Source organism: Neopelma chrysocephalum, unplaced genomic scaffold (assembly GCF_003984885.1).
Source record: "Neopelma chrysocephalum unplaced genomic scaffold, ASM398488v2 Primary Assembly neopelma1_43, whole genome shotgun sequence".
Taxonomy (NCBI): domain Eukaryota; kingdom Metazoa; phylum Chordata; class Aves; order Passeriformes; family Pipridae; genus Neopelma; species Neopelma chrysocephalum.
The window spans coordinates 14,889,247-14,900,764 of record NW_020897702.1 but is presented as its reverse complement, the minus strand read 5'-3'; the positions used below and the strand labels follow the sequence as shown (position 1 = coordinate 14,900,764).

The window sequence follows — 11,518 nt, the reverse complement described above, 5'->3', positions numbered from 1 at the left end:
GGAGGGAGGGAGGGGCGAAGGGAGGGAGGGAGGGGCGAAGGGAGGGATGTATGCATGCATGCATGCATGCCAGGGGTGGCAGCAGGGTGGGTGGTCCCGGGACCGGGGCGGGGCGAGGCGAGGCGAGGCGAGCTGAGCCGAGCGAGCCAGGCAGCCAGCCAGCCAGCCGAGCCTGGACGGTGGGGCAGGTACGTGTGGTCTGTGCGGAGCAGGGATCGGGCAATTCCCGGGTCCTTCCGCCCGCCTCGCCCGGGACGTCCCGGCTTCCCGCTCGGTGAGAGGCTGTCGTTACTGCTGTCTGGTTTCTCTCCGGGCTTTTCCGAGCTGGCGGCTCCAGCCTGAGCAACCCCTTACTTCCTCTCGCAACCGTGCCAAGCGTGCTGCCAGCTTTAGTGCTTCCTCGCTCCAGAGCTCCTCGCTGCCTTTGCCTGCCGGGATGCTCCCTCTCCCTAAGGACCCCAGCCTCGCCTTCCACGCCTGTTCCTGTCCCGCCGTGCCCCGTCCCTTCCCCAAATCCCAGCCGCTCAAACAGCCCTCTGCTGTCCCGCAGCCTTCCTCTGTCCCGTACGGGGTCTCCTCGCATCGCTCCAGCCGAGCAAAACGGCCTCTGCATCTATAGATGTTTTGCTTCTCTTGGTGTCATGCTGAGTTTCTCCTCTCTCACTGACTGCCATCTTCAATTTTTTCTCTTTCTGCCCCCACCAATCCCACTCCCTGACTCTTCTCTAGCCTGCCTATAACCTCTCCCTTTTGGCTTCAACCCTCCAAACTAGTTTTAATTCAGGTTTTGATGACAGAACCCCCCCATCATTAATATAATGGTTCACATTCCATCTGCATTCTCCTGACACTTAACTACTCTCTCTGATGCTTTCTTCCTGCTTCAAAGGTAAACTTTCAGTCTTTACATGCTTGTTCTCTCCATTCTTGTTGCACTTTCTTTGAAAGTCTTCTGTAGCAATTCAATGACAGTGCACCCCTCTGTGATGGATCTTAATTGTCTGCTGCTGTCTCCTTTCAGGTTCGCCCTGTCCCACACCACACAATTCACTCCCCTGTGAATGCTTGCAGTGCTGGCTCACGGATCTAGTCTTTTGTGTCTTTCGTGTCTTTCGTGGTAAGGACTACTTTCTAGCAATCAGATCGGATTTGACTACGGTATATCAAGCTTTTTCACAGACTTTTCCTCCTTTCTTGATTGTAGAGAGCTCACTACTGTCCATTACACAGCAGGTGATGGTCTAGGTGTTATATCCGAGCCTATTTATTTGAATTGTGTCCAAGTCTTGCCTCTGCCTTTTGCACAACAACAGTTCTAGGTTGTCTTCTCAGTCTCAGGGCAACCAGTGTGTTGAGTGCTGGCACAGCCTCCTGGATGTGGCAAGAGGTTCCTGAGGGGATGAGGATCATCTAAAACAATGCTGCCAAAGCCATCTTGTCACTTTCTTTCTCTGGCTAATTATTCCCTTTCTTGGTGCACACTAAAAGCCTTGGGCTGTGATTCGCTCCATCTGACAGCAGGCTTTTACCAGAGGCACCAAATCCAGCCTTTCTCCTTTGTTACTTTGTTTCTCCTCTGTTACTTTCTCCTTTGCAGCCTGAGGAGGGAGGGAGTCACCTGTGGATATGGATAAAACCAACTACAGGTTGCAGTCTTTCTTCTTTTCTCTGCTGCTTGCTACAGCAGTAATTTGGGGTGGCTGAACGTTGATCTCAAAGACTTCAGTTAGGTGACTCCTATAATCTCCCCACTCTTCTAATTTCTTTTTTTCCCCCACTGTCTTTTTTTTTTTTTTCCTTTATGCAGGCTTAAGAGGCTGATGGTATAAGGACAGTTACAATTTTTGACAATCATAAAAGGTGGGATTTTTTAAAAATAGAAGCTAGAACTATACATAAACAGCTAGCTCACACTGTAGTCCTTCCTAACAAAGGTTCTGCTATGTCTGGGAATGTAGTTAGGCTTTTGGCATTTTCCTCCAACACCTGACATCTGGATAAGTGGGATTCATTTTGTTGTTTTGGGGTTTTTTTTGCTGTGCACAACAAGCATGTGCCTAAGGAGTTAATAATTACTATAGCTGATTTTTAGGTAGTGTACAACCAGCTGTTTCTGCCCTGAGCTAGTGGTTTGCCCTAGTTACTCACTTTGCTGTTGCAAGGCTGACTGAAGTACAGTTCATTTGTGAAAGCATTCTTAAACTTATGTTCAAACAAAACTTTTTGTTACAAGCTCAGTACCCATACAGAGGCTCATACCACAGAACTTGCTGCTGTTGTTTTCTATTTTGATTCTTGCCTTTTCCCCCTGGAAGGGAAAACGCATGCCCAGAATCAATTGGAGACCATATCATAGCTGGAGTTGAAAGTCCACTGTAGCCAATGCTGGCAAAGTAAATATTAAGGTTGGGAAGGCCTGAGGAGGCAGCTAATGTGTCAGAAAAACCCAGTTTTCTTTCAAAACCAAATTGTCATTCCAGGCTTACAAAGGACACACAAATCTCCTGACCTGTCCCTTGAACTGAATTTAGCATAGGATGTGTTGCCTGCACCCAATTGCAAGCTTGAGGACTAGCATGTGTAATGTTCTGAGCCAGCTATAGGTCTGACAGACATGTCTTTCAAAATCTATAAAAACTTTAATGTTACTATTGAAGCCATTAGTCTTTCCTGATGGCAGAACTACAGTTCTATTGTTGTCTTTGCATTCTGGAGTGAAATTGAAAAATAATTCCCATATTGAAAGGAGACTGTTTTAATTGTTAAACTATTATCCTTGTTGGCAGATCAGTTGCTCCTACAGTGTGCTGTACTGTAATTTCTTACCTCAAGAAATCAGCTCCAGTTAAGAAATGGCCAAAGTCGAAAGGTTTGCTTTTCACGTTCCAAGTCTGGAGGAGCTTGCTGGGGGTGAGTTATGCAATGTGTACCTTTTTACGAACTTATAATGTACTCTTCAAACTTACATTAAAGCTCACACTAAAACTTTTCTACAGGCAGTACATGGAGAATTCCTGCTCTTAACACACTGCGATGTAAAGAACAGCACTATTTTTCTATATGCTATGATTTTTGTAGTGCGAACAATGACTCCTCCCCCAGGCCCCCATGATATTTAAGCACACAGACAGGCTCTCAAACCCTTTAAAACTGTCTGCTGCATTTGCAAATTTGTGCACGGGTTGTGAAATTTTGACAACTACAGAGCAAACTTCTGTACGGATACAGGATCATCTGCCCTCCTCTACCCTCCAGTATTTCTTTCTTTTTCAGGACTACTCAAAACACAGTTGGCAAGATGCAGTGTAGCATGGCAGATCCTCTTGCTTGAACATAGTTGGCTCCTCTTTTGATGATTGCCTTAGAACAGGGCTGCAGGAAACATCTTCTTTAGTTTGTTTCTTTCCAAAGCCTTCCCAAAATGTGCTCAGAGTAACAGAATGGTTGAAGTTGGAAGGGTCCAACCCAGTTGCTCATGACCTTTTTTCCTTGCACTAGTAGAAAGGTAGTCTCTCCCCTGCAGCAGGTCTACTAAAGGTTTTTATCTTTCAGATTGACCCTCAAGTTCAGTTTGCCACTTCCCCAAATCTGTGTCAGTTTGACGTTTCCATGCATTGAGAAAGTGTGATCCCAGGATTACCCTGGGTGGTTCTCAGTGCTTTTCTCACTCAGTCAGACTAGGGCAGTAGGACACAGCTGCTGTAGACCTGTGAGCTCTGGAGAAAATACCATGTACTTGCAGTAGAACAGCTCGAAAGAGTAGCAGAAAAATTTCATCATAAAGCAGAATTTTCCATTTTTTCCCCCTGAGGACCTCCTGTAAACTGTGAATTTTGTTGCTGTTCAGCTGTTGGGTATAATTTGAGGAATGCCCTTTTATTGTCCTTGTCCACTTACCAGAAGGTACTGAGATGTATTTAGAAATGTGCCAGGTACTTCTACTGACTGTTTTGGTCAACAGCTTTGTAAATCTGCTCTTGAGAAGTAAGTTATGGCTGAAATCCTAATTGAAGGAAACAAAGGCTCAGGAAAGTCTTCTGAGCAAATAAGGAACTGCCTGATTTGAGAACAGACTTGATCTTGTGTTCTTTAGTTTGAGAAATCTGTCAAAGCAGATCCCCAGGCATGAAAGAACCTGGACCTTTTGTCATAATATTTGAAGCAGTGTATGTGAAGACAATCCCACACTCAATTTAGGTTTGGAAGTTGTTTCCAAACAGTGCACTCACCTAATCCTCCCTGTTGTTTGCGTGACTTTACAGGTTCTGAGCCTAAAAACCACTGATATGAAGCAAAATGAAAATTTCAGATTTGGTTCATTATCACCAGCACCATTCATTATCTGTCTTGTACTGACAGTGGCACTTGACAGAAAATCTCCACAAGAGCATAAACACGATAGGCAGTATGCTGTGGCGGCAGAAATTTCCAGACAGCAGAGACAGTTTGAGCTTATAATCAAGCTATTGCAAACAGTCTGGTTAATGTATTTAAAGAACTGATTGTCACTTCATCTAAAACTTGCTTCCTCCTTTGCTCTCGCATCGTATTTGACTGTGATCATAATTGTCTGCTCTTTGAAACAAACCCACTATTGAATGTGATTTAAGTTTACCCATGTTACTTCACATTGTGTTGCTCCTAGTGCTACTAGGAGCAGTCAGTTATTATATTTCAATGAAAATGTTTTTAGAATACTTTAAATGAATTGATGTGGCAGACAACAATTATCTGAACAAACTTTTGCTCTTCTCCGAAGCTCTGATACATGAAACAAGTGCCTACAGACAATTAAATCAATGGAATTACTTAGGGTAAGCATAAGTAATGTATCTTGCTGAAATAAATCTAAACAGACATATTAATAGTTGTTAGAAACTTGTCAAACAAACTCTTGGTAATTCTTCATCGTCAATAACTTTGCCGTTATTCTTTATTACAGTTTTGCAGAAAGGGCTTAAAGAGAACTTTGCTGATGCTCAAGTCTCTGTTGTAGACTGTCCTGATCTGACTCGGGAGCCCTTCAAATTTCCTGCCAAAGGTAATCTAGCATTCCCTTCTTCCACTAAGTCTTCTCCCATTCTTTCTACCTGCTTCTGCTTGGTTTTGATCTTCTAAAGATGTTGGGAGAGTTTAAATTGTTTTTCAGATAAAGAATATACATGAGAGGAAAGCTAAATTTTATATCTCGGGATTTGCTTTGTAGTATGAACAAGGACAAGTCATTGCTAAGTACTTGTCATATTTTTTTTCTTAATCTGTCATTGCAATACCCACTTATTTCATAAGATTTATTTAGTGTACTGAAAAGGTTTTGAAATTAAGTTGTTTTCTTCCAGATAGGGAAATTTTTTAGATCCATGCCAATCATTATCTGAACCTAAGGTGTTGTGCTTCCATTAATTTTTAAATTCCTGCCATTCATGTATGTCAGTGAAGTGAAACTATCGTACTCTGAATGGGATTCATCTTTGAATTAGCTGTCTGGAAGACAGACATGTCCTCTGTGCTACTCAGATGAGTTCCCTCTAGCATCAATGTAGTGAAAGAAACACTTCCAGAAGGTGATTCATCCCTTCTTAAAATACATGGCCAAGTAAGTGGGATGAATTGTCCTGAAACTCAGACAGCTTCCAGCTTTACTAAAATTTTGCAAGGGGAGCCCCAGCAGAGATATCCACTGTGTAGTGGAGAACTGGCAAATGGAAGGTGTTGCCCACTCTACTAATTTCTTTGTGCTTAGAGAATGTTAATTTTACAACAGGTTGCATAGCACTAAATCCTACTGTGAATCATTTTAGGGCTTGGACTTCTTAATAGTGCAACATTTTATCTAAGTATTTAGAAGTTTGAGGAACCAGTTCTTTGGTGGGTTAGACTGCATGCTCATTTAGCATTAGTAGGAAAAAATATTTTACCAAGCTAACTGGCTGTATTCTTCCAGGAATCTGTGGAAAGCCTAGGATAGCAGATGTGGGAGGTGTTCCTTATCTCATACCTCTCGTACAGAAAGAAAAAGTGAGTTTTTCCTGTAGTTGTGGGGTTTAACGCATATGTCAAAATAAAAGCAGTGTCTTGTTGAAATATAAACAAAACTAACAACTAAGAGATACTATAAGATTCCTCTTGTGAAAGGGACTTTTCAGTGTTTTACGGGATTGATTCTGACGTGTGTTAAACATAGACTATGTGACAACATCTTACACATTGTAGCAAAAATAGCATATTGTGGTTGATGGTTCATCTTCTGTTCTCAAATACAAGTTAGTTTTAGAAACATACCGTCTGTGACAGGAACCATGAAAGGAACTACTGAACAAGGGGCATGTCTGCATATTCGTATATGGCTTGTTTCATGCCTGCAATTTCAAGTGACAGCCATGCTTCTTTGTAAAAACTGGCTGTATTTGTGTTTTCAGGCCAACACTGGATTTGCATTACCCTCCTTTTCCAAGAATATCATGCCTTCTTGCTGACACTTCATTCAATCTGTCTCTATATGATATTTCCTTCCATTTTTTCCATGGAAATTTCAATAATTTGAACATAAGAACAATAATTCAGTTTTTGAGTATAATGACAGGGGAACATACAGGCAAAAGCCACCTGTCAGAAGACAAATGGACATCTACCAAATTTGTTATTATCAAATGGTTTGTTGTGTTCAGCCTAATCATCCAAAATATTAATGAGGGTGTTGTGAATTAAATGCATCCAAAGATTACAGTGAACAGAATGACGATTCCACCTCAGAGCACCACACTAAAATCATAGAATCATAGAAAGGCTTGAGTTGGAAGGAACCTTAAAGATCATCTAATTCCAACCTCCTCTGCTATTGGCAGGAATGTCACCCACTAGATCAGGTTGCTTAGGGCCCCATCCAGCCTAGCCTTGGACACTTCCAGGGATGGAAGAGTTGTTTCTATTTTGCAGGTTTACGATCTAAATACAGTTGCAAAAGACATAGAGCTGCCCGGAGCATTCATTCTTGGAGCTGGAGCTGTTTCATCTAAGATTCTTGGAGTAAATGCTGAGGTCAGTAAATAAGTGCAATGGTTCTCCATGAATTCATGGAAGTATCATAATAATAGAGCAGTATCTTACAGGGTATTTCCCATTTACCACAAAATACTTAATAAACACTTTTCATGCCACAAGCACATAAAACACATTAGAAGGAATTCAGATGAGGGCCATCCACTGAGGTGCATACTACTGAGATAATAAAGATTAATTTTTAACTTGTAATTCTTCAGGAAGCATGTGATTGCCTTGGAGCATCCAAGAAACATGACTTTTTTGAAACTAATTGACAAAGACTTGACCAGAGGTTTTAACTCCAAGATTTAGAAAAGCTTTTCAAACTTACAGGTAAATGCCTTTAAAATACTCCCTGTATTTCTCCCTCTCGGATGACTTTACCACTGTAAATTTTAAAAATGCCACATACAAAATGGTGAACTGCAAGAGAGGCAGGAGATAAAAACTACTGCCTATGGAGACTGGATAATCAGAGTTATTTCAGGCATAAACCTCTGGTCTTGCTGTCTTCTTTTAATGGATTTATTGGCAGGTGAGATAGCCCATCTCAACATTAAATTTGGGCCATTATAAAAGTGGTTGTTACTGTACACTGAAAAAGTATTACATAGAATTCCAGTACTTGAATTGGACCTCAGATACTTTTTTTCCTCTTTTTTTTGTTTATTTTTTTTAACACTAGTATTCATCTTCACATGACATTAAATTTAATTGTCCAGAAAAAGAATATCTCTTTTCTGGATCTTTCATTTACATTACAATATTAGTACATTTTTCTTACCAGTTCAAATGTAATCCTGAGAGATAGAGCTATGTGATGAAGAGGATTATTTCTTGGGTTCATGGTCCAAAGCTTAAACAGTGTTTAAGTGAATTCAGTTCATTTAACTCACTCTTATGTGTTCTAATTGACTCACTTAACTCTTATATGTTCTTTTTCTCAGCTTATCCCTATTGTTCAAACTAAGAGTGAAAAAAAGCCTGCTGTAAATGGGAGCTATGTTGCTCAGATAAATCCTGCAGACAAAGGGTGCCTGCTTGAGAAGTACAGCAGTAAATATACTGACTGTGAGTTTGGACTGTTGGCCAATCTTTATGCCAGTGAGGGCCAACCTGGTAAGGTGTGTACTTGGATCAAAGGTGACTTGTTTGCAGAGCTTTGTGACTGAAGGGAAACTCATGATTTAATGTTCTATGTGTTCTCTGTGGTAATAGTAAAGTTGTAATTCCATGAGAGAAACATGCAACCATAAGGAACTGATGCCAATGAACAAAGGGCAGAATTGGTGGAGACAGAGAGGCATTTGAATTTTTGAGGCATAAGTATTAGCTTAATAAAACCTTTCCATCATCATAAATCAGATGTGGGCACCTGTCTAGCTTTTTGTAGAAGTGCTTCCCCTGACACAGCCAGCACAAAGATGTGTTGGCAGAGCAGTCAAAAACTGACTATTGCATGGAAACTGAAAAGTCTTTTCTGATACCAGGAGTTTCTTGGTAACAGAAGCCAGCTGATAGAAAGGGGTTGCTCATATCACTGTCTCACGTATTGAGTAAATCTCTTGCTGCCCAGCACCCTTCACAGGCAAAGCTAGCACTAAACAGAAGTCAGGAAAAGAGAGTTGGTCAAGTACTAGAAAGAGCAGCACTTGCAGGGAATTGCATTTTCAGAAGGTAATTTTGGGTTATCAGCTTGAGAGAATTTCAGAACAGCTTTTATAGACCTTTGCAGACTGTTGCAGCAGGAGACAGCAGTGACCAATTAACTTTATTTTCCAGGTCATTGAAGTGAAAGCCAATGGAAGAACTGGGGAACTTAACTTTGTTTCCTGCCTGAGACAAACTTTAGAGAAACACTATGGAGAAAAGCCAGTTGGGATGGGTGGTACATTTATCATTCAGAAGGGGAAAGCAAAGATTCACATTATGGTATGTTGTTCTCAATTCATGTAACTTTCTTTGTCCTCCTGAAAACAGAAGTATAAATCAGGGTGTAACATCTTAGTGCCTTGACTTTGTTTTGTATTGTTAAATGTATGCATAAACTATTAGGATAAGCACTGTATTAAAGCAAGGAGCTGACATTACAAAATCGGTGTTACAAAACTAGTGATGCTGTTTTACTTGGCCTTAATACCATCATCTCTTGAAATCCTTGGGCAGGTAAAGAATTGGAGAGCTATTGTAAAATGAATTGAAATGAAATATGTGAACTGAGATTATATTTACAAGAAGCATTAGACTCTTTTGAAAATAACTGAGCTTCTAAAATGTACCAGGAGCAGGAGAATCCTCACTTCAGTAGTTCTTCCAATACCTATGCTATGAAAGAAGCAATATTCTGGTCACTTCTATTTCTGGCAGAAACACAGTGATGGGCACTGGTGAGCTTCTTTTCATCAAGAAGTAAAATGAACAGAATAGTGGGAAGGGGAAAAGTGAAAGAAAGTTGCTAAAGAAGAAGTATCTTGATGCAAGTGTCTTCCTTTTACTTATAAAGCTTTCTTTTTTGCTGTAGCCTCCAGAATTTTCTACCTGTCCCCTAAATACTGATGAGGATGTGAATAACTGGCTCAAATTCTTTGAAATGAAGGCTCCACTGATTTGTCAGCCAGTAATAGTTTCCAGAGATCCGGTGAGTCTCCTTTTTCATTTCTAAGTGTAAACTGAGACTTGTAATGAATTTTGTCTTGGCTGTGATCTTCTTTTTAAGAACAGGAGTGTGTAAGTATTGTGTTAGACTCTTCCAGAGGTGGTGTAATAAAATAGAAGTTTCTCGTTTCTGTGACTTGTTTGAATTGAATCTAGGTCAATCTGTTCTGAAACCTAGTTGTTGTTCATAGTGGATTGAACTTAATGGTTCAGTTCCAATTGCAAGTGTGCAAGTGTTTGCATTCCAAATCCAACAACAGTTTGCATTCACCGCTAGCCACGCTGGAAGAAATGCCAAGAGCATGGAAGCTGGTTCAGCTGTGTGTGTTTATGTAGTTCACTTTCGTAAGAACTCTCTCTGCTAATGCTGTGTTGAAATACATGAAAACATGTGTCTTGTTGCTGATGGAAATTCAAGTCTGCAAAGCCTTATGCTGGAAAGTTATCTACCATCTTTCACAAGCACTAAATTCAACAGCAAATAATTCAGTAATTAATCTGGTTTCAAAAACCATGAAGATGCTCATCATTAGGAAAACTATTTATTTAAAGGTAAGCAAGAAACCATAGATGAAAATGACTATTTTATAAATAACAATGCAGTCATAAGTAATATAAAAACATTTTTCCAGAGTTAAATGAGACATACTGTAGGCTTAAATATGTTCAAGGGTGTGACTTCATTGTGTCATTATGGGGCAGTCTTTGGCAGTCTTTGGCTTACGGATAAATTGTGTGCATCTTCCCAGAATAAACTGATGTGTGCTGTTTATCAGTATCTTCTTGCAGCCCAGAAAATTCCTGGACTGCATCAAATAAAGCATGGCCAGGTCAAGGGGTGTGATTCTCTCCCTTATGAGACCCCACCTGGACTGCTGCATCCAGCCCAGAGGCCCTAAGAAAGACGTGGACCTGTTGGGATGGGTCCAGAGGAGGGTCACGAAAATGATCAAAGGGCTGGAGCACCTCTCCTATGAAAACAGACTGAGAGAGCTGGGGTTTACTGTGGAGAAGAGAAGGCTCCAGGAAGACCTTATTGCAGCCTTCCAGTACCTAAAAGGAGACTTTTAGGAAAGATGGAGAAAAACTTTTTAGCAGGGCACCTGGTGACAGGAAAAGGGGCAAGAGTTTAAAATTGAAAGACTTTCAAATGCTGTTCACATGAATGCCTTGTTGATCGACCTTTCTTTCTCTGGTGACAGGGCTTTGATCTGCGTGTGGAGCACACCCACTGTTTCAGCCACCACGGAGAAGGAGGGCACTACCACCAGGACACCAGCCCGGACAGTGTGCAGTACCTGGGGTACTTCCAGCCTGCCGAGCTGCTCTTCCGCATTGACAGGCCCCAGGAGACGCACCTGGTCGGGAGAGACTGAGCCTCCTGCTGGGCAGTTTAATCTTCCCGAAGTACAAATGCTGATTTTTGTAACGCTTTTAATTATGCGCACTTATCAAATTTAAGAATAAATATGAGAGCAGTAAACTGCCGACTTCTTAAGTGTGTTAAAGGGAGGAACTCGGAGCGTACTTGTTATTGGAGTTATGACCCAATTCAAACTGTAATTTCATTGCAATGTTATTGTATATTTTCCTGCTGTTTGGTTGAGCTTCCTACGTGGTCATAGCTAATGAGGCGGAAACAGAGGTGAAATTATGTTTAGAACGGGTCATTAAACCAACTTCTGGTCAAAAATAACGCTGTGGAAGAAAAGCTTCAGCAGCTCAGCGTAGCAACATTCCGTACCCTCCCCTCACGCCCCTGGCACCGCCCCTTCTCGACCATCTCCGGAAACGGCCGAGCCCTCCCGGCGCTGGCCCCACC

The 11,518-nt window shown here is 41.4% G+C and overlaps 1 protein-coding gene across 7 annotated transcripts; it reads left to right on the top strand.

Annotated features, from left to right (window-relative positions):
* Nucleotides 1-134: 134 nt before the first annotated feature.
* Nucleotides 135-11,179, top strand: CUNH11orf54 (chromosome unknown C11orf54 homolog). 7 transcript variants are annotated; one of them, XM_027677414.1, is made up of 10 exons: nt 135-188; nt 1,022-1,107; nt 2,786-2,910; nt 4,943-5,041; nt 5,945-6,018; nt 6,937-7,038; nt 7,989-8,165; nt 8,824-8,973; nt 9,563-9,679; nt 10,899-11,179. In XM_027677414.1, the coding sequence occupies exons 3-10, from the start codon at nt 2,853-2,855 to the stop codon at nt 11,070-11,072; spliced, it is 951 nt and encodes a 316-aa protein (XP_027533215.1). In that variant the 5' UTR covers nt 135-188; nt 1,022-1,107; nt 2,786-2,852; the 3' UTR covers nt 11,073-11,179. The 7 variants fall into 7 exon arrangements, with proteins under 7 accessions (XP_027533215.1, XP_027533218.1, XP_027533216.1 ...); XM_027677417.1 differs by having other exon boundaries at nt 1,022-1,117; nt 2,787-2,910; XM_027677415.1 differs by having other exon boundaries at nt 162-274; nt 1,022-1,098.
* Nucleotides 11,180-11,518: the final 339 nt, after the last annotated feature.

What these genes read in the sequence shown, in the direction of transcription:
- CUNH11orf54 (XM_027677414.1), top strand. Translation starts at nt 2,853, where the DNA reads ATGGCCAAAGTCGAAAGGTTTGCTTTTCACGTTCCAAGTCTGGAGGAG. An exon ending in GTGAGGGCCAACCTGGTAAG is followed by an intron (nt 8,166 to 8,823) that starts GTGTGTACTTGG and finishes TTTATTTTCCAG; the next exon opens with GTCATTGAAGTGAAAGCCAA. An exon ending in AAGCAAAGATTCACATTATG is followed by an intron (nt 8,974 to 9,562) that starts GTATGTTGTTCT and finishes TTTTTGCTGTAG; the next exon opens with CCTCCAGAATTTTCTACCTG.